This window comes from Oncorhynchus clarkii, chromosome 4 (assembly GCF_045791955.1).
Source record: "Oncorhynchus clarkii lewisi isolate Uvic-CL-2024 chromosome 4, UVic_Ocla_1.0, whole genome shotgun sequence".
Lineage (NCBI taxonomy): Eukaryota > Metazoa > Chordata > Actinopteri > Salmoniformes > Salmonidae > Oncorhynchus > Oncorhynchus clarkii.
Window position 1 is genome coordinate 10,272,434 of NC_092150.1, and position 22,775 is coordinate 10,295,208.

The 22,775-nt window shown below is 42.0% G+C and overlaps 2 protein-coding genes and 1 pseudogene across 2 annotated transcripts; 2 read left to right on the forward strand and 1 right to left on the reverse strand.

Annotated features, from left to right (window-relative positions):
- The first annotated feature begins 481 nt into the window (after positions 1–481).
- Positions 482–6,360, forward strand: LOC139407560 (rhombotin-1-like). The gene is made up of 4 exons (XM_071151385.1): positions 482–948; positions 1,491–1,704; positions 3,549–3,674; positions 4,638–6,360. The coding sequence occupies exons 1-4, from the start codon at positions 927–929 to the stop codon at positions 4,741–4,743; spliced, it is 468 nt and encodes a 155-aa protein (XP_071007486.1). The 5' UTR covers positions 482–926; the 3' UTR covers positions 4,744–6,360.
- Positions 5,527–17,329, forward strand: LOC139407492 (protein RIC-3-like; annotated as a pseudogene).
- A 1,477-nt stretch (positions 17,330–18,806) lies between these two features.
- On the reverse strand, positions 18,807–22,569 carry LOC139406406 (proteasome subunit alpha type-1). The gene is made up of 10 exons (XM_071148955.1): positions 22,485–22,569; positions 21,470–21,514; positions 21,209–21,310; positions 20,706–20,809; positions 20,503–20,591; positions 20,260–20,330; positions 19,985–20,114; positions 19,697–19,776; positions 19,374–19,478; positions 18,807–19,089 (listed from the first exon to the last, which is right to left on the reverse strand). The coding sequence occupies exons 1-10, from the start codon at positions 22,485–22,487 to the stop codon at positions 19,030–19,032; spliced, it is 789 nt and encodes a 262-aa protein (XP_071005056.1). The 5' UTR covers positions 22,488–22,569; the 3' UTR covers positions 18,807–19,029.
- Between the last annotated feature and the right edge of the window lie 206 nt (positions 22,570–22,775).

Consider the following 22,775-nt stretch of genomic DNA (forward strand, 5'->3'; position numbering starts at 1 on the left):
GAGGATAGAGGATAAAGAATAAAGGATAGCGGATAGAGGTTGAAGGCTCTCAATGCTCAATTGTGAATCTGGTGAAGTTTCAAAGCAAAGACATGAAGTGAAAATCTTTGCCTAATGGAGCTTTGCTTAAAAGCTTGTGAGTAGCTCGCTCACACACACACACACACACACACACACACACACACACACACACACACACACACACACACTTCCCAATGGGCAATGCATTTGTGTCCTGTTCAAATTACAGTAATGAGAGAAGTGCCCTTAGGGTAATTGGTGTCCTTGAATAAGCTTATACAAAAAAAATACTTAGGCACAGGCAGAGTGTGTATTGAATAATTGATTCAAAGAGGGGGAGGGGCCACTAATCAGATCGGAGCATAATGACTTTATATAATTAGCACGCGCGGGGACACGTAGGTCTATGAGAGCCGTGCACATTTTACAGAGCATTGGCACAACTAGAGAGGCAGAAAGCCGAGGTCGACCGTAGACTACTTTGAAACGCTTGATCCGATGCTTTTAAGTATAATGGATCTAAGTGCTGTGGCAACACCAGAGCTATTGAAATACAACCTGACACTTTTGGTAGATATCGCGGGAGAAGTAGGATTATTGATCCACTGACATCTATGGACTATTTTGCCTATTTTTCACATGCCATAATATACGTTTTACTTATAGCCCAATTTGCCAACATGAAAGGGTTATAATGGATCTAATCATGCCTGGTCAGATTTGATATCGTTGCAAGCGTTCAATTCCTACTAGCGGAGCTGGAAGACTTTGATACGATCACCTTCAAGAGAATCTAAGTCCATTTGCGTCGACCAGCGAGAATTTGCGTCCGAACGTCGAGGGGGACATTGAGAGGTTGTCGCAGCCGTGTGAAGGTTTCTCGGAGTCGAATCGCCGTCTGAACGATGGTGTTTGACAAGGAGGAAAGTGAGTGCCTGATTTGGATGTCTACATTTAAGCAACTCATGCTCGAACGGTCGGTCTACGATTCACATACTTGTATTTCCTTGTCCGTCTGTGTCTTCGACATGTAGGCCTAATTAGGAATGTAGCCTATGTGATATGAATTTACAATCTGAAGGCTTTTGGGATGTAGCAAGGGCAAATACCATGTCTCTTTGGTCATTGGGACTGGATTAAAGGGATAGCCAGAACTTTTTCCACCACAAACTCACTAAATCAGTTTATTTTTTATTTATTTAAATGTTAATTCACATTGAAATGATTGTGTTATGACCTGATCAGTTTGGCCATATAGCACCAGAAAGGGTCCCATTCATAATAGGCTCTGGAGTCAGAAAATGTTTAAGACCAAAATATGATTTAGAAGTGATCAAGAGATAATGATAGCCCTGAGAGAACCATAGAAAGTTATGGTAGCCAAACAATATTCCTTGGTCATGTAACTGAGAGAGTTAGGGATGGCTGTACTGTAGCCTACTTCCAAATCTGTGTCTGCCTGTCTGTAGGTGTCTCCCTTGTGCCTCTCCAGTCCAAAGGGAAGCCGAGGGTCTGCGCCGGGTGCAACCGGAGGATCATGGACCGCTTTATGCTCGAGGCTCTGGACAGGTACTGGCACGAGGACTGTCTGAAGTGTGCCTGTTGTGACTGTCGCCTGGGTGACGTGGGCTCCACCCTCTACACCAGAGCCAACCTCATCCTCTGTCACAAGGACTACCTGAGGTAAGGGCTCTCAAACCAGGGCTGTGTTCATTAGGCACCACATGGAAGAAAACGGACAGAAACAGGGAGAGACTATATTCACTTTTCCAATATGAAATGCACATTTAAAAAAAAAAATCTCCATTGCAATTTTTTTTTTAAACGTTGCGTACCCTACTGAACACGGTCCAACCCTTCAATCCTCTCCAATCTAGCCTCTACCCCTCTGTGTTTGTAGGGATGGGTGTAAGCAATAATGGTGTCTCAACCTAGACTTCCAATTGATGGAACTATTGCCATGTTGCTCCTTCCTATCTGGTAATTTTCTGATTTAAGGCAAATTACCTCAGTTTGGTGAAGGGGGCAGAACAGGCAAAAATAACAGCATCTCCATGTTTTGGTTAGCAGATAAAATAGAGATCAGAGTTTGAGGAGCATAAATATTAATAAAACTATAGTGACAGACCTGGAAATGAATCATTATGGCTTCAACTCCATATGAAGTTTCATTCCAACAAACTTTATAACCATTTTCAGAAATGTTGGTAAATTGGCTTATTTTGTTTTAAAGAAATTATGAAATGCAATAAAACATTTTATAATGAAGAAATGTACAAATGAGAACACATTGTGATGTTAAAATAAAAAATGTTTTTGTAAATAAACCTATCTGTATGTAAAACGTTTATATTTGACATCAGACATTTAAGCAAATGCTCTTATCCAGAGGGACTTACAGTAATATAAGATCTGTATGATAAACATTTACATTTGGCAGATGCTCTTATCCAGAGCGACTTACAGTAAGTGCATTCATCTTAAGATATCTAGGTGAGACCACCACATATCACAGTCAAATATACAGGATACCAATATTCCATTCCAGCTAAACAATATAGCGTTTTGCAAAAGAAAGTGTAATTTTCATATACATCTAAACTCTATGAATAAAATAAATAAAAAATAAGAATAGTAATATTTTACACACATGAAGGTACCTATAATTAATGATGTGGGGGGGAAACACAAATGTGAAAAATTGGTGGATAACTCATTTTGGAAATAAACTCTTCATATACATCAATACACTCGAGCACAGAAAACCCTCAGAACTATTCTGGGGTTGCTGCTATAGAAACCCTTGCGAATATATTTAGCCCACTACCAGTCATTCAACTCAAGTGCAAGTCTCATGTGTAAGATCCAGCTGGATTTGGTTGAAGCTAAGTCTCTCATTAGCTGCATTGCTTTTAGAGGGGAAAACCAGTTTGACAGTTAAATTGGCTAAATTGCCTCCTGTTTTCCTCGTCATCGCGACGATCAGGCAGAAAGCCTTTGAAGGCCGGGATTAAAACCATGTGATTTATTTTAATTGGTCCATTAGTGGGGAATTAGCATTAAGGCCCATACCCTTGTTAAGGAGAAACACCAGGTGCATACCAAGGCCCCATTAGCATTGCCTTCGTTAGGCTTCATTAAGCCTGCTTGCTTGTAGTCTCTTGTTTGCCGCTGGTCTATGGCACTATGTTTTGTGAGACTTGACATTCTGATGCAGCTCTTTGTAGATCCTATGAGGGACTCAACCCATGGATGTGGTTCTTCTCAAGGCTCTCTTCCACCACTGAAGATTTCACCCTATGCTACTTTTTTAACATATGAATAAAATGATAATACGCCAAGTCCTAGTTAACGCATTATCAAAGCAGTCGGCTACCTGGGTCGTGTTCAGTTGGCATGAAACATAGTGAAAAGAGATGGATAGAATCTGAACTTGTCCAATGAGAAACTAAAGTTTTTATTTCCTAATTGGTGTTTCCTAATGCAGACAACCCACATCATTGCCTCTCTTTCTCCACCACCTCCAGGCTTTTTGGGATGACGGGGAACTGTGCCGCTTGCAGTAAGGTGATCCCGGCCTTTGAGATGGTGATGAGAGCCAGGGAGAACGTCTACCACTTGGACTGCTTTGCCTGCCAGCTGTGCAGCCAAAGGTGAGATGAGGGGAGCCTCAAGGCTATATTCATTAGGGCACACAACGGAACACGTTTTGCAATGGAAAACAAAAATTGAGTCCCAAGTGCTCCCTCCCGGTTTCGTTCTTTTTTCTTCAGTTTAGTGCCTAATGAATGAATCCCAGTTCACCCCACATACTGTGTATGCCTTGAAAGCAGGCATCAAGTGACCCTGAAAGGAAAATAATCATGATAGATCCCGTAAACAGCTTGTTTATGTGAGTAACAACGGGCATTTTGAGTATATGTTTGACTGCCTGGTGCTTTTGGAACACTTTTAGCCTATAAGGGGGACTTAATGGATGGCCTCTTAGTGAGCATTTGAGGTCAGACAAAATGGTGCAAACAACCAGCTAAGAGTTTGGTCTTGAAGCAAGTAGAGCAAATACCAAACAATCAACATGTATGAATGCTTTAAGATACTCTCTGGAACAAGGTCAAATCTTTTTTCGAGCCTGAAATTGAGGTACTGTATATGGTGCAGCAAGTAGCCTAGCGGTAAAGAGCATTGGGCCAGTAACCAAAAAGTTACTGGTTCGAATCCCTGTGCCAGCAAGGTAGAGTAAGGCACTTTTGCCCTTGAGCAAGGCAGTTAACACACAACTGCTCGCCGGTTTGAGGCAGCCTCCCCCACACCTCTGATTCACACATTTCAGTTGAATGCATTCAATTGTGCAACTGACTTTCCCACGATGTGGCAGTAGGCCTTCATACTGTATGGAATGCGGCATACTGTATGGAATGCGGCATACTGTATGGAATGCGGCATACTGTATGGAATGCGGCATACTGTATGGAATGCGGCATACTGTATGAAGGTCTATTCATTTCCTTTACCCAATGACTACTGCTTTTAAGGACTTGGGAAGTTTCATTGGTCTTAAATGAAGGCACTAATGTGTGTGTGTGTGTGTGTGTGTGTGTGTGTGTGTGTGTCTGCAGATTTTGCGTGGGAGACAAGTTTTTCCTGAAGAACAACATGATACTGTGCCAGCTGGACTACGAGGGGGGGCATCAGAATGGAAACTCTGCTGATCAGGCTCTGTAGGCTCTACTGCTCTCTGCTGGTCAGAGACTAGCTAACGCCAGTGGACACTACTCCCTACCGGTATCCCCGGACAGTCCTCTTCTCATCACATCAGGGTTGTATTCACTAGGAACCAAATGGAGAAGGACCTACACTACATAGCCAAACGTATGTGGACACCCCTTCAAATGTGTGGATTCGGCTATTTCAGCCACACCCGTTTGCAGTAGAATGGCCCGTAGAGCTCAGTGACTTTCAACATGGCACGTCATAGGATGCCACCTTTACAACAAGTCAGTTTGTCATATTTCTGCCCTGATATGACGTTTCTAGAAGATTCTGTGCTTCCAAATTTGTGGCAACAGTTTGGGGAAGGCCCTTTGCTGTTTCAGCATGACAATGCCCCCATGCACAAAGCAAGATCCATAGAGAAATGGTTTGTGGAGATCGGTGTGGAAGAACTTGACTGGCCTACACAGAGCCCTGACATCAACCCCTTCGAACACCTTTGGGATGAATTGGAACGCAGACTGCGAACCAGGTCTAATCGCCCAACATGCTCTTATGGCTGAATGGAAGCAAGGCCCTGCAGCAATGTTCCAACATCTAGTGGAAAGCCTTTCCAGAAGAATGGAGGCTGTTATAGCAGCAAAGGGGGGCCCCAACTACATATTAATGCCCATGAAGTTGGTATGAGATGTTTGACGAACAAATGTTCACAAACCTTTGGCCATGTAGTGTACTTGAACTTTTTCAATAAGAAACTCTTGTTTATGTTGCAAAATGTTTTGCTACAGTGTGCTAATGAATACACCCCAACTGACAGTTGTGGACAGTGCAGGATTATACGCCCAGTTCCCGATGCTCAGCGACAACGGTGATGCCACTTTGCCTTGACTTCTGCTATGCTTACTGTCCTTGACGGTAGACTCACCACAGAGTTATTGGCGAATGAAGCGGCCTTGTGCATGATATATTGCTCTCATTGACTGAAACGAGGAAGGAGAACTAATGAGCATTGCCGTGCAAAAAAAAAAAGTAAAAGAAGTTCAAAGCCATATGTTTGGACTCTATTATTAAAGCTGCATTATGTTACGTGTTGGGCGACCTGACCAAATTCACATAGAAATGGGAGTTATAGATCTGTCTTTGCATTGAAAGCAAGTCTAAGAAGTGGTTGAGCTGTTCGATGTGCACTATTTATTTTTTTTGCTTCCCATTAAGTTTTGTTTTTGCATCTTTTACGTTTGGTTTTGTACACCAGCTTCAAACAGTTGAAAATACAATATTTTTGGTCATGGAAAATGTTCCCAGCGGTTTAGATGGTACGATGATTTCTCTACTTGCTTGATTTGTCGTTAACTTTTAGAATTTTATCAACCAGGAAATGGCGGAGCAATTTCTGCATAGTTCACCTTTTAATGGTTCTGCCAAAATCATGGCTAAGGAGAAAGGCACAGCACTCATTTGTTTGTAGGGGGGCAAGCTGCCTCTGTTTACAATAGGCAGGTCCACTGGTATTGCTGCTAATGAGTTCTGATGTACAGACCCTTTTAATAAAGGGTAATAACTAACATGCTCTAATCTCTGAATATATTTGTTTTTAAGTTACCTTTATGAACAGCAGTATGATTTATGTTTGCACAGACTTTCAATAAAAACATTTTATTTGAGCACTCATGTATTCACCACTCACACTAGTTACTTATAGCTGGATGGCATCTGGATACACCTGTGTTCCTTTTTCAAAGCCTCTCATTTGAGGGGCAGTGAGCAGTCTGAGGTGATACCCTTCTCACATTGGTGACCCTCTCCATACTGTACAGGCTCAGATATTTCCTTTTCATACATTCCTTCCACCGAAGATTAAGGATATACTGGCAAGATTCTTGTCTCTCCGACCAATAATTAGAGTCGTTGTCCACAAAGTGGCAGGGCAAGCTGTCACGCTCTCGCCTAGTCCTCTCTTTAGATTGGTGGATACATCTCATTATTTGAATACATTTTTGAATATTTGATGAGGGTTGTTGACGTCAACCGCCTGTATTCAAGGGAGAGAGACGCTATGCCAATAGCCACAAGTTGGGCCTCTTTCTTGCTGGTTCCACCAACCATAACAAGTCGGTTGTGGACTCGAGTCACATGACTTGGACACACATTTTATGATTTGAGACTCGACTTGACAGAAAATAAAACAGCTTGAGACTACTTGGAGCCTCAGGACTTGGGACTTTGACCTGAGACAGAGGACTTGAAATGATCTGGCCAAGTTTTGTAACGTTTTGTCAATCATTTTGGGGCACAGTCTCCCTATACTTCGGCTCCTCTCCACGCAGCCAGAAAAACAGCAGCATCCCCATCGCAAAAACAATGTGCAACAGATTGGCTATAGGAATGCGCACACTGCCCTCTGATTAGACCAGAAAACGTTCAACCAACACAGGTCGGGTGGATCGGGTGCACGCAAACATCTAATTGTAGGGAGAGAGTTTGGCGTAATAAATATGCAGCTCCAACAAATGTAGGTGATCAAGAATATTAGCTGTTTACTTTTCAAGCTCACCAGCGATAGAGTATCAAACTACATTTACTAGCATTGGTATTTATTAGGATCACCATTAGACGCTGCAACAGCAGCAGCTACTCTTTCTGGGGTCCGCATGAAACATGACATCATTCATAGTACAGAACATTATTAGTCAAGGACCATACTATACTGAACAAAAATATAAACACAACATGTAAAGTGTTCGTCCTATGTTTCATGAGCTGAAATAAATGATCCCATGAATTGTCCACAATGCACAAAAAGCTTATTTCACTCAAATTTTGTGCACAAATCTGTTTACATCCCTGTTAGTGAGCATTTCTGGCTCCCAGGTGGGTGGGCCTATGTCCTCTCAGGCCCACCCATGGCTGCGCCCCTGCCCAGTCATGTGAAATCCATAGATTAGGGCCTAATTTTTTTCAATTGACTGATTTCCTTATATAAACTGTAACTCAGTAAAGTTGTTGTATGTTGCATTTTATACTTTTGTTTAGTATACATAATGTACATTTAAAACGTCACATACAGCCTACGCATCAGTACACACAATATCTAGGTGTAATACATCATACAGTGCAAATTACAATACAATATATATATAGAGTTAAATGGCTGCATCTCTTCACAGTCCCCTTTGTGCAGTAAGGTGTTCTTTAATCTGTTGTTTTTTTAAAATATGTTTTTATTACTAGTTTGTGGGTCTGGCCATAAGACTTCCTCCACATCATATGCGATGTTGTCTTGATGAAGGCAGTGTGGAAAGTATGGCCTGGAGTGCCGTATCCAGGCCTGGCATGACCCCTGATCGATGTCTCCACAAGCCTCCTCCATTGCCTGTAGAACGGGTATGTGTTGGTGGGGCTGGCAATCATACACCTTCCAACGCCATGCAGAGAAAAATGATTCAATAGGATTCAAGGACGAAGAGTATGGGGGGGAGATTTGAGTACAATGAAAAGGGAAAAACCTGTGAACTAATTGCGGACCACAGCAGCCTGGTGGAAACTAACATTGTCCCAGATGATAATGTACCTGGGCTGCTCTGGCCCCTGGTCATTAGGGATTAGTCTGTTGTGGAGGGGGTCCAGAAATGTGATAACCTGTGCAGTGTTGTATGGGCCTAGGATTACATGATGGTGAAGGACGTTGTTTTGACTAATAGCCTGACACGTTGTTATGTTGCCACCACGTTGTCCCGGGACTTTGATGATGGCCCGGTGTCCGATGATATTTCTGTCGCGGCCCCTTGTTTTTGCAAGGTTGAAACCTGCCTCGTCCACATATATTAGCTCATGATGCACTGCATCTGCTTCTAGCTCCATAACGCTCTGAAAGAGACAAGACAAGACAATGTAGCACAGTAGGAAAAGACAGGGATCAGTCCATATGATGTAGCACCATACACTTCTAGATCCAGTACCAATGATAGGATAGTATAGCTTAACTGCGCATATTCATATCTCAGTTGTTTTCCACGGTCTGAGTTTCTTTCGAAAGGGACTCTGTACAGCTGCTTCATCCTGATTCTATTGTGTTTCAGTGGACGAGACAGTGCAGAGAGACTCACTCTGTTTCAGTAGACGAGACAGTGCAGAGAGACTCACTCTGTTTCAGTGGACGAGACAGTGCAGAGAGAATCACTCTGTTTCAGTGGACGAGACAGTGCAGAGAGACTCACTCTGTTAACGTTTTGTAATATGGTGTTATCTGACATTATGTGATCCTGCAGTTCTCTGAGTCTGATGCAGTTATTTGCAATTACCATATTTACAATGTGGGTCTCCTGCTCTGGGGTGAACAGTCCACCTCTTCCACCAGTTACTGGTTTTCTTGCAGTTCTGTAAAAACATTTGAATTGTTTTAGTGATAGATCCTTCTCATTGTGAAAGTACAGTACATATTACTGTACCAGTAAGACTACAGCACTAACAGTAACTTACCGGTTCTCATTTCAAAATATCCGGATGATACCTGCAACAGTATAACGGCTCAGATTTGGTTGAACCCATTGCCCAGCCTCCCTCATGCTCATCCCATGGTTGACAACATGGTCAACCACAGTCACTCTGATTTCATCAGTTATTACCTTTTATTTATTTATTGTCAGTTATAGTGATGCAATCAATCTCTCCTCAACTTTGAGCTGGAGAGAACATGTTGCTTTGTTCTGGACCAACTGCAATTGACCTATTTTACTTGTCCCTACCGGTACCTACTTTACCTGTCCCTATTTGCTGCACATGACCACACACCTGGGTAATATTCCTTGTGAAGACAGCTTGGCTGTCGAAACGTTGGTAATTACATTTTTTCATCTGAGCTCCTAGAGTGTGCGGCTCTCTTTTATTTTCTAATATTCCTTGTGAAACATTATCTAGGACCTGTCTGGTTGACTGAGATGTCAAGAAGGTAGAGGTCTGTCCTGTCATGGACATTTTAGCAACCATTGAGGCTATGTTTTGACCACGATAGAGCCGTACTATGTTTACACCAATTAGTTTAGTGTCCTCAACTTGCTCAATCGCGGCATTATTCAATAATATATCTGAGGTTAGGTTAGGCCAATGAGGTTAGGCCTAATGGTGTTTTGGTATGTCAAAATTGCTTGAAATGTACTTATGAAGCTTGCATTTGGAATTGAATGTTAAAATGAATTATTACTTGCGCAAGTCGCGCTCTCCAAACTCCCGCCAGTGGAGAGTGCTTGTTCCGATGTTGAAATGTTTGCTGTTGCTTTCACACGTTTAAATGCATATGTGGTAAATCTATATTCCAACTAATCCTACAATAATTGCAAGCTTTTCATCCCTGTACCGTTTATTACAACCCTTAGACATTTCTGTTTCTGTTTCATGTTTGATATAAGATTTTCATTTAGCCCCATATAATGCCTTTTCAGTGGGGGCTATGTTTCTTGTGCACATGGACGTTTTCAAGACTCATGAAAAGTTCTGTTTACTTAATTAAATGTATTGTTTCCTGTTTATATTTCTGAGGTTATGTCGGAGTTTATTGTGTCTGTTTCCAATGTCTCTGTCATACTGGTTGTGCGTAATAGGAGCGTGCGTAATAGGAGCCTTTCAACAACTCCATTTATAAAGGGTGATGACATTTCATTAAAACTCATTCAAAATTACTAAGAAGGATGTACCAATGTAAAAATGTATGTAGAAATTGCCTTTTACATTGTAGAAGCAGTTTATTAGTTGTAATTGCCAATTAGGTAATTGTATGGACCAAGGGAGGGGCCAAGTGCTTATACTAGACAGATTCGATTTGGTTTCTCAAGGGGATGATGTACAGTTTTGCCCTCTACCTGTGTCCATTCAGATAGGACAGGTTAAAGGGATTCTTCGGTACTTTTTCGCTAGTAGTTCTGAAAGTAGCGACCACCAGCCAAAAGTGGTCCCAGAAGATGATGTATTACATCAAATGCCAAGGAGCTGAAGCACATTGGCTAAAACTCGAATTGGTAGAGGGTTGGCCCACATGAGGGGAAATGTAGGGAAAATGGTAATACACAGCTTTCAGAAAACAGTCACTTTCAAACTAGGGATTTTGTGGATAATTGAGGTAAAACAGTCATTTGCTCATAGATTATGCATGTATGAACTACACATTGACACATACAGCACAAAGAGGGAGGTTTAAAAAATACTTACTAGTTGCCAAAGTACCGGAGCATGTCTTTAAGCCTGATATAGAAGCTATTTATTTTAGGCTATTGCCAGTGTATATTTCGTAAATCAACTTGTATATTTTATATGATATAGTGCTTTCACCATTGGATCACCAAGACCTGTAAATAAATCTACACTCTGAGCACGTCAACCTGCTGATGTCATGTCCTTACGACTGCTACATGGTCCCCATTTCACAATTACATCAAAATGTGTTGTAGACAAAATCATGAAAAGGGCTGTCTGGTAGTCTCAATGAACAGACAAAGATTTGTAGTTGAACAAGTTGTTGCATGGATAGATTTTTTTTTACTTGACTTGAAAAAACCTGTGACTGGACTTGCTCAGAATACAGGACTTGGACTTGTGACATAAGACTCAGCCAGTTCAACTTGGAACTCAACTTGAAACTTGCTTGTGACTCAAATAATAGTAACTTGGTCCCACCTCTTTAACCAATATAGCTGGTCTGGTCTTCGCGCAAATTGACTTGTCTCAGTAGTGTGAATAGGGTGGCTTAGTTTCTCTAAAAATTCACAAACAGTGGTTTATTCGTATCTACATGGCAAATGTATATAATTGATATCATAATGAATGTTATGGGGCAATGTATGCTGGGCGAATCTACAGACTAAGTAGTGACGGAGTGGGTGGTCGGATGGTGCATTCTTGACACCAAGGGAGATTCTCATTTGTAAAACATTCTCCTGCACCCTCTCCTCCGTGACCCGGAACCAATAAGTGATCGAGAAGTGGGTCAATTCTTTAGTAGGCAAACGGAAGAGTGCCCTCCCCTCCTCGATAACTACCTTTAATCAAGGATACTCGTGTGTATCCTATTGCAGAATAGTTTTAAATCTGCCACCCCCTTTGAATCAGCTTTGTTTTGTCATGCACACGTTTAAAAACAATATTATACGTATTGTTTTATCTATAGAATGTCTTGCACAACTACCTTAACTTGTTTACACATTTATTTTGGGATCTCCTGCTGTAAACATAATTTGACTAATGACGTGCGAGTGGGGAAGGACCGTCTCATTTCAAGCAAGCACAATTCCATCCATGTTCACTCTCTTTCGCCGACTGTCCTCGATTAACTTTGACCTTTTTCATAAGGAGGCGAGAGGGCGCAGGGGGTGAGCAAATCAAATTGATAAAAGTCCCAACCAAGTCTTCAACTCACCGGGTTGACAGTTCCTATGAACCTGTATAGGTCTTTCCCCAGGTTTTACCTAATCTAGTGGCGGCCCGTCTTTCAGGGCAGGTGGGGCTTTGCCTGTTTTGATTGTTATTTTGGCATTAATACGTGTCACATATCAGTTTGCAAACAATGCAACAAAAATATATATCATTGAGTTAATAAATCCGCATACAAAGAGGCAGCTCCGAAATGCAGGTGTTTCAGTCTAGCTCAGTGCTTTCTGTGGTAATGGGGCAGGCCAGCAGAAAATAGGAGCATTGCACCGTGATTGGCTCAGTCTTCTGTCACTTATGGGGACACTGCGTCACCCTCCTTTAGTAAGGGTAGACATCAAGAATGTGAGCCCTTTGGGTGCTGCCATAGACTTAGATTGGAAGTGCCCTTCCATGAAGGCTCAAGGTCATTGGCCACAGATAAAATGATGTCAAATCATGTTACATCTACAGTAGCTTTGATTGAACTGAACATCTTACTTTCAAAATCTTAGCTAGCAGTCAGCATCATAAATAAAGTAGACAATCTACTGGCAAATCCTTTTTAATCATTGTCATATGAAGAGAAAAAATTAAGAGAAGTTATAGATAAAATGTATCGTGCTCATCGGCCATTGGACATAAACATTACACAACAATCTGGAAATCGCAAATTGAACAATGAGTTGTTTGGAAGGAATCGGTGACAGTGGCTAACCACAAGCACTGCAACTGGGAAGTCGGGAATAAACAGACTGGGAAAATACATTTTGAACGGTCATCCAACTCGGAATTGTAAATATTTCTTTGATGACAAAATTTGCCAACAAAAGACCACCGCGCACAAAAAGGTGAGTCCAAAAATGTCTGCATAAATGATGTAATATGCCAGGGAGAGATGGACAACCATATCAGCTATGTTTTGTAAAAAGGCATTAAACGAGGCTGTATGAACTGTTTCGCTGCCAGACAAGGCTCTGCTGATAGCCAGGTGTAGCAGTGGTAAGGATTCACTCCATGGTGCTGACAAGAAAGCTCTGCTGTTGGGACAGCTTTATATAGGCCCTAATAGTTTGTGGGCACCGCTTGACGCCGTTATTGTGCAATTAATGCAGTCTTTATTGTGCAATTAATGCATTGTTTAGTGGCTTTGCTGGCATGCATCTAAAAACGTTTTTGCCCCACCAAGAATTGCATGCTAAAATCTCCACTGATCTAATCTATCACAAAGAGTCAGTAATTATAGCAGGTATAAAGAGTTTTAAAAACGACTTTACCATATTTGGCTATTTCTTACAAAGGGGATGCAGTGCCATCAAAGCCTTTCTATTTAGTCGAAATAAATGAAGGTTCTCTGGCGCCATCTTCTGGAGAGGTACATGCACTACAACAAATGTTACACTTCCGTTTTTTAGCGAACAAGAAAGCGTACACAAATTAATGATGCTGAGGAGACACGCATCATCTATATGACTCTTTTGTGTTTTCACTTGTTTGTGTAATCTTCTATTTTTTTTATTTTTTTATATATCTCTGCAAAAGCAACCTTGCGGATGTAACAATGTCGATGTCAACATTTCAAAAAGTTACGCTTGTATCTTGCCGGGTGTTCTGCGTTGTTCTTCTGGTGTTAGAGTTTTACGCTCTAAAAATGATACATATCTTTATTATTCTAGCTAACTATTATAGGTTCGAGCGTAGGCTTACCTTTTACTTGCATTTACTTTTTTGATGCATGCATCGTCGTTTATCTTTGAAATGACCAGCTACATCATCCATATAGGGTGGTATCACAACCGATTTATCTTGTTTAGTTCAAAAAACATTGACTACGCTTCAACCGTGAATGTAAGTCTATGGGTCTGAGTCAAAGGTATTGCACTAAATAGGGCAGTAGCGGTGCAGTGGCAGAATACATTCAACCATACCTTTATTTCAATACAAAACCGGAGAGCAACATCTGTCTGCTTGAGTCCACAAAGCATATTGCATATAACAAACAGTTAGTTAGATGACCTGCAGCATGGTCAATCAAGTTAATGTTTCGGACATTTTCAGACTACTAAACAACTATTGATTTAGAACACTGCAGAGTTAGCAGTCCAGTATCTCTACTCCTACTACCATTTTAATTACACTTCAGTCCTTTCTCTTCTCACCACCTCCGGATAGGAGACTTGCTGGACAGCCCTTATGCTTGCCACCTCTGTCTCCTTCCCCTTAACAGGGTACTTCAGGAATGTGGGGCATAAAGTGGCTGCTCCAGTGTAGCCCGTGTATTAGATCCCAGTGTCGGGTTTATCTACCTCCTTTGCGTTGCAGGTTCAGGAGGCTTTCCTCCCGTGGTGCACAGGCAGATGGTTCCGGAAAGTCAGGGCCAGAGGGCTGCTGGGTCCACCAGGGCACACAACACCGAGGCCAGGGCTAAGGGTGGTGGTGGCACAGGGGTAGGGACTGGGAGCAAGTCCAACCTGGCAGGGCAGATCATCCTCATGTATGGTTTTGGGATCCTCCTCTAACTCCTCTACCTCCTGTTTAAGGTGCGATGTTGTGGGGTTGGTATAGGGTACACACACAACATGCAATAGTCATGGGCATTTGAAAGAAAGTCTGTGTTTGAGTACTCTCGCATGTTAGCATTTGAAATGTGAAATGGGGCTGAAGGCAAAAGTTTGCATTTGAAAATTAATCGAAGACTAATCTTGAATCGAGTACCTGCAGTTTTGGACTCTCTCTACTGCACCTAACTCTGAATGATCGGCTATGAAAAGCCAACTGACATTTACTTCTGAGGTGCTGATCCGTTGCACCCTCTACAACCACTGTGATTATTATTATTTGACCATGCTGGTCATCTATGAACGTTTGAACATCTTGGTCATGTTCTGTTATAATCTCCACCCGGCACAGCCAGAAGAGGACTGGCCACCCCTCATAGCCTGGTTCCTCTTGGTTTCTTCCTAGGTTCCTGCCTTTCTAGGGAGCTTCTACACCTGCATTGCTTGCTGTTTGGGGTTTTAGGTTGGGTTTCTGTACAGCACTTTGTGACATCGGCTGATGTAAAAAAGGGCTTTATAAATCAATTTGATTGATTGATTGATACTTGTGCCCATCCAAACATATATGCACATACTAGGAAGAGGACACGCATGCACACAAACTCCATTGTGTCCTTTTCTCACAGAAACGATTTGTTTATGATCGGCGTGTTGTATGTTCAAAAGACACATTATAGCAAAGTTCATATTCCTATTGTGTTTTCAAAAGATAACATCAAAGGTGAAGAGCGCTGTACCTGCCGAGCCCAGATTTCCCTCGGTGAGAGGAGAGAACCGGAAGAAAAAGATCAGTGAGTTACTGTGTTTGTATTCCGTAATCTAATCTCACGATTCTTAGATCATTCCCCTTCAAGAAGATTGATAATGATATATAAAGAAACAGCAACAGTTTATAGTACTACTTTTTAAATAGTTAATTTCAAAACATGAAATCTAAATAGTTTTGCTTCAATTCAGACAATGCCAGCCTGGAAAGTACAGTATTTACCCACCCTTGCACTCTCCTTATTCTCTCTCTCTTCTTCTCTGTAGCTGATTTTGAGCTGACTCAGCTGCAGGATAAGCTGAGGGAGACAGAGATGTTAATGGAGAGGATTGTCTAAAGCCAGCTGCAGGATGAGCTGAGGGAGACAGAGATGGTAATGGAGAGGATTGACTAAAGCCAGCTGCAGGATAAACTGAGGGAGACAGAGATGGTAATGGAGAGGATTGACTAAAGCCAGCTGCAGGATAAACTGAGGGAGACAGAGATGGTAATGGAGAGGATTGACTAAAGCCAGCTGCAGGATAAACTGAGGGAGACAGAGATGGTAATGGAGAGGATTGACTAAAGCCAGCTGCAGGATGAGCTGAGGGAGACAGAGATGGTAATGGAGAGGATTGACTAAAGCCAGCTGCAGGATAAACTGAGGGAGACAGAGATGGTAATGGAGAGGATTGACTAAAGCCAGCTGCAGGATAAGCTGAGGGAGACAGAGATGGTAATGGAGAGGATTGACTAAAGCCAGCTGCAGGATAAGCTGAGGGAGACAGAGATGGTAATGGAGAGGATTGACTAAAGCCAGCTGCAGGATAAACTGAGGGAGACAGAGATGGTAATGGAGAGGATTGACTAAAGCCAGCTGCAGGATAAACTGAGGGAGACAGAGATGGTAATGGAGAGGGTTGACTAAAGCCAGCTGCAGGATAAGCTGAGGGAGACAGAGATGGTAATGGAGAGGATGACTAAAGCCATTTGCAGCTCTAAAAGGTTTGTTGTTTACCTGCCGTTCTCCTCCAAACTCTCTCATTTATTCTCCCTTCAGTCTTTCTCTCATTCATACTCTTTGCATACGAAAGAACAAACAGTATATTCAAATTGTAACTTTAAAAAAAAAACGGTTATCTGGGTCATTCCTTTCCCAGCTCGCATGGTTTTTCATGGCAAAAATATTTGATTGAAAAATTGGTGAATTTAATTTGATTGAATACGATCTGGATTGAACAATGTATTTACTTTACTATAGTTGTACTTTCAACTGTAATTGCAACTCCCATTGATTGACTGGTGAATCCTAATGGTAAGATCCTGACCTGTGGCTGTGATGTGCTGCTCTCTCTGCAGGGTGACAGGGGAGACTGCTTCTCCAGCTGAGAGAGATCACACGGGTGATGCAGGAGGGCCGCCAGGCGGAAGGGGTCAACCCACCAGAGATATTGGCACTTTGACCCAGTGGTAGATCGGTCAATATGCCCTTGAGCTGGGCATTGACCCTGGATGCTTCTGTGTGTCGCTCTGAATGGGAATCTGTTGGATGACTGGTATGATGTAGTTATTGAGCAGCTTCACTGCAAGTATATTGTATGTTTCAAATATTCAATAAATAATAAAAAATAATTAAACAATATGGAGGTATACCAGATTTGGTGTAACATACAGTAGGGTTTAGTGCTTCTGATGAGGACTGTACAGTATGTGCTCGAATTACAAAGTGACTGACGATGAATGGAAATGGAAACTTGATTAGGTAGTATATATATCCATGGTTGAATTAGGTTTCCCAGAAGATCCCCATCCATGCTGGGAAGAGCCCTTCTGTGGATGCGACCATTCCCAGGCGACCAGCACTGAGGAGCAGCCAGACGACCAACGAGAGTGGGGCTGACCAGGAGGAGGGTGGGGCTGAGGATGATGAAGGTGGAGCTGAGGCAGGGTCTGATTTGAATACTGATGAGGGAGCTGCTTATTTATCCACTGGGAATGAGGAAGGTGGGGCTAAGTGTGATGTGTGTGGGACTGAGGTAGAGAAAGAAGGAATGGACCGGGAGGAGGGTGGGGCCAATGACAAGCTGGGTGTGGCTGATAATGAGATGGTCGTTGCAGAGGAGCAAGGGGAGGAGCTTGAGTACACACTAAAGATGTCCATGGTTTTGGAGTGAGGAAAAGGATAGTGTCAACGGAAACATCATCTGGCCATTCTTAGATAGAACAAGAAGCAGAAGAAATAACCACAAGGAAACACTATTGATCGACTTCCCTAAATTCCTTTCAATATTTGGGAGAGATGAGTACGACCTACAAACAAGTCTGATTACGTCTGTCAATAAACATTTATTTCTAGCCTCGAAAAGCTTCAATACTGGATGGACCCTTGCATGAAGGCTGGCAGTTATCCAGTCTGTAACAGAGTAGAGGAGCAAAAAGCTCCACCTAAGAAAGATGGTATCCCTTCTTCTCTTGCTAAGTGACAGTCTGTATCAGAAGTCATACAGTACCCACAGTATTGTACCAGTGCCTGGTTAAGGATTCCCCCATTGAATAATAGCTTACAGTAAACTGACTGATTGGGATTGTATTGTGCTCCTACACATCCGCTTAAGAACATTAGAATCAATGTGAAATTTATCTAGAACTTCCGAGACCTTGGAAGTCACATAATTGATCTTTAGCTTGTTCTACATGTCTGTGTGAAGAAAATTAAAAACTACAACGTTCTTTCTGCATAAACCCATCTGGACTTGGCGCTATAAGGTTATCTGCAGTCCAATCACAAGCCTGAACAAAGAGACGTGTTCTGATTGGTCTGCCATCGCCCTCTAAATATGGTCTATGCTAGCCAGAAATAATGGCACGCAAGCAAAAAAAGTATAATCTTACAAGTAAATCGTGATAACAATCAGAACTTATGATCAGACTAACAACTATAGTTACATTTATGTATTCAAATAGCTAGTTGTGACTGAACATATCTGCAATTGCAACTTTACATTTTTTTTTTACTAATGTCTCAGGATTTTGATGCTCTGCACTCTAGTTTCCTTTTAAGGTGAGGACAAATGTGTAATGAAAGGAAAACTTTGATTATCACTATGTCAGAACTATGCTTTGCGTAGACAGAACCTTCGTAGAAATGATAATTGGTGACCTTGGGATTAAGACTTTTTTTCCTGCTTACTTAATGGCTATAATGCAACACTGGACCACTATTTATGAAAAACTCACTTTTATACACAATTGATTAACCTGTATGCCAATGTTATATAGTCACTGCTGTGGAAGATCTCCTGGTTTGACAACCAACAACCTTAAAATAAAAAATAAGTCTCAAGTATGTGTCAAACAAAAAACACATTGGCACCAAATGAGAAAAAAGGTTTTATTTATAGAATTGAACATTCTACCAATAGAAAAGCAACAACCAATGTTATTAGCAGAAAGCGTACAATTCACTTGTTTTCAGTAAGTGGCATATTGCCACAGTACAGATTTCCCCATTGCAGTTCAGTGAGTGGTGCCCTGTTGGATTTGGTTTCTGGCCACCGCAGTGTGACAAGAAGTGTGTAATCATTCTGCGTCCTCCAAGTCTCAGATATCCATTGGCTCATCGGGTTTGTCAGCTGCAGGCTCATCTGCAGCCTGGACGACCTAAAGGACAGACACAAGGAGAGGTTAGCAGTGGCCCACATCTTGATTGGCTACAGTTCAACGATAATGTGACAATTCCAACACTTGATGTGTTCAAACAATTTTGTGACGTCATGTTTGTTAACCACTCTCTAATATATTTAAATATACAAATATCTTAGAGGGCGCATTATACTACCCTGGATTCCAAATGAATTGTTCTGTTTCAGTGTGGTTCCAGGCTAGCATTAATCCAACCACTTTCCTCAAATGACATCCATTGTTAGCTCCAAGCCGACTCCTACCTTTCTCTGTGGCCTCTCCTCTAGACCCACGAGGAAAGGAGCCACGTCATCATCGTCGTAGATGGTGAACTCCATGTCTTTCCCCACAATACCGATGGAGACATTCTGAAAGGCAGGGAGAGCTACTCAGTAAAGGCCTGGGTTGTGTTCATTAGGCACCAAACAGAAGAAAACCGACAAACAGGGAGGAACTAACTTGACTAAGAAAAACTAATTTTATCATAAATGTAGCAAAACATGTTCTGTTACATTACCTAATGAACACAGCCCTGTTCAGCAGGGAAGGAGTGGTAAGACCAGTTGGTTGAGCCATAGCAGCTTACCTTAGTCGTGAGGTCCTGTTCAGCAGGGAGTGTTTCTCTGAGCCCAAGCAGACCATGCCTGACCAGCTCATTCAGATTACCTAAATACAGACAATGCAATGGACAAAGTGATAAATGCAAAGAGCATGTGCTGAAATGTGTGAGACAGGTGCTACAGTTAACAAGCATCAAACGGTATTTACTTTATAGTAAGTGTCTGAGAAGACATGCATTCGTGCCCTCAGGTATGTATTTGTGTTAGTACTTGCGAGAACTACAAATACAGTGTGTGTGTGTGCATGCTCTCACAGTCCAGGAAGGTGTTCATGTGTCTCTCTAGGTATGTGCGGGCAGACTGGGAGCGGGCTCCGATGGACATGGCTTTGCAGTCAAAGTAGTTTGCAGAGGGGCAGGTCTGGAAGATATGAGGTCCCATGTCCTACAAGAAGAAACCATAAGGAGAGAATGACAGATGCTCCACATTACTAATGAATGTTGCTTTAAGAATCACATACTACTTCTAGAGTATTACACCCCTTCATCAGCAGACCTAGTTTCCATTAAAAATATGACAGAGAACTCACGTCGTAGCCAGCGATAAGCAGTCCCACACCATAGGGTCTTCTTCCATATCTCTGTGTGGGGATTTGGGTTTCTGAGGGACAGGTCAAGGGTTATATTAACAGTCTAGAGGACAGCACGCCAATTCCCAAACCTGACCTCACCGCTTAACTCATGAAAAGCCCAAAGTGTGCATTTTGACATTGAAACATTGGAGTGCCAGTGCAGGCTTCTAGAGGTGAATGTGAAAACATGACAAAGGATACTGCTTCCAATGAGAGTGACGAGGCGCGACACTGGGAGAGGCCTGTCAAACACAAACCTGGAGTCCAGGCATTCCTGCCTCATGAAGTTACTGTCGAGGAAGACGGAAGGGGAAATCTTGACACAGATTACAGTGGATACACTTTGCATACGAAGTCATGGTATTCCTACAACTAGACACGAGATGTGCGCGTGTGTGTTGTACCAGAGGAGCCTGGCATCTGCAGTCAGCCCGGCAATAGAGATGCCAATGTGTTCATCAACATGGAGGATCTTCTTCTGGTGAGCAGCCAGCTCAGACTGGGCTCTCTGTGGATAAACCCGAACACAGTCTCAGTCAACAGCCCATTGATAGTCACTGCAAGTGTCAAAAGTACTTAGTCAAGAGTAAGGTACTACATGTAGTACAACTGTGGGACAGCCACATTTTTATTTCATTCCTGGCATACCGGAAACATAACTTTTACTGAGGGCGAGACGCTCTTATTCATTTAATACATTAAACCTGGGCATAGGAGCACCGTCTACTCAGCACAAAATTGCCCTCTGGTTCTATTTTCTAGATTGCAAAGTGTGGCTCATGTCCGCGTCCAGTGTAGCAGGTAAAAAATAAAATAAACATACTGTTTTCCTGAAGTCTCAGTGTAGCTCCTATGTAACTCTTGACAAAATAAAGCTGTCACAGTGTAGAATATAACTGGGAAATACCTTGAGAGCAACCAGGACTGCATGGGTTCCGGACTTGAGCCCCACTGTTGCCGAACCTTGTTTCACCGCCTCCATGGCGTATTCGATCTGGTGAATGCGCCCCTGTAACAAGTGCATTGATAATGTTACCTTATTTGGGAGACACTGCAGGTATTCTCATTCCCCAAACATTTAGAATCGTTTTGATGTCCGTTGAGTTATGTTAATGCTGTAGTGAGTACCTTGTAAGGTCGCTTTCTCATAAGGCAACTTGGCCCTTACCTGAGGACTCCATACAGTGACGTCATTGTCGTACTGGTTACGGAACTACAGAGAGAAAAAAGGCAGCTGTATCAATGTTTTCACGGTATATTGGTCAAGAAATACACATTACATGTTTTACTTACGTAGTTATCTTGCATTGCGATGAGTTATCTACCAAAAAACAACTCGACACAGATCGTGTTTTCCACCCTAGACTAAGGTATTGTATTGCTATAAATAAATTATAGCGCAAGCTAGGGAGCAACCGACCTTGTGGCTTTGTTTACAGTCACCTGGCAGGGGGTGCACCCACAGAATTAGTTAGTAGAATATGAGCTCTATGGGTGCACCTCTGACGTCAAACACGTTTGAAACTTTTAGAGGTAGGTATGACAACTAGCTAAATTTGTTCCAAGCAGCTGGTTGCAAGCATTTGGAAGACAGCACCGCGAACAACCATGCAATTTCAATCAGCCTTTGACTGCATAGGTAAGGACGGTTGACTGCAAAGACCAATGGCATTCGGCAAAGTTGGGTAACTTTTATGTCGTTTATGTCAAAAAACGAAAGTGAAACAATCAACATTACACTGGCTAACGATTGCTAGCTAACGTAGCATGCTAGTTAGCTACCTAGCTGTGTTAGGTAGCTAACTAGCCACCTAAAGTTAGCTAACTAACTTAGTTACGTTACTATGTAACTAACTGCTAGCTAGGCTAGTACTTTTTATTTATTTAATCTTATTGAGATAGTTTGCTAACAATCTAGCTCGTGCATAATCATAAACTTCCAGATGCTTGCTGTTTTGTGCTTACTCACAGTGCACTCGTTTCCTCTGTTGTGCTCATAGACCTGTGCTAAGCTAGTCTGGCTAACGTACATTTAATATCCTTTCAACGAGTGATAGCTCTAGCTGGGATCCTTAATTATCGAACACTTTTGCCATTCAATGTATGCGATTAATTGTATTACTTATTAAGTAACATTCGCGCTTAGAAACGTAAAACAAAATGCATGCTTTATTCATTCTTACCATCTCTGCTGTTGCTTGGTGAACTGTGACTCTGGATTGATTTATTTCCCTAGATCTGTGACGTAAGGCAAAGCGGTAGATCTCAGAAATCCATTCAGTAGATTAAAATTCGAAATGCAATCCAGTGGTGTAAAGCGCTTAAATAGTACTTTAAAGTATTTTTACTTAATTTTTTTAGGGGTATCTCTACTTTACTATTTATATTTTTGGCAATTTTTACTTTTACTCCACTACATTCCTAAAGAAAATAATGTCATTTTTACTCGATACATTTTCCCTGACACCCAAAAG

Coding starts and splice junctions, on each gene's coding strand:
- LOC139407560 (XM_071151385.1), top strand. CDS start 927: ATGGTGTTTGACAAGGAGGAAA. Junction 1,705..3,548: donor TGTCACAAGGACTACCTGAG/GTAAGGGCTCTC, acceptor CACCACCTCCAG/GCTTTTTGGGATGACGGGGA. Junction 3,675..4,637: donor TGCCAGCTGTGCAGCCAAAG/GTGAGATGAGGG, acceptor GTGTGTCTGCAG/ATTTTGCGTGGGAGACAAGT.
- LOC139406406 (XM_071148955.1), bottom strand. Junction 20,331..20,502: donor CGTCACTCTCATTGGAAGCA/GTATCCTTTGTC, acceptor CCTGTCCCTCAG/AAACCCAAATCCCCACACAG. Junction 20,115..20,259: donor TGCTTATCGCTGGCTACGAC/GTGAGTTCTCTG, acceptor TTCTTCTTGTAG/GACATGGGACCTCATATCTT.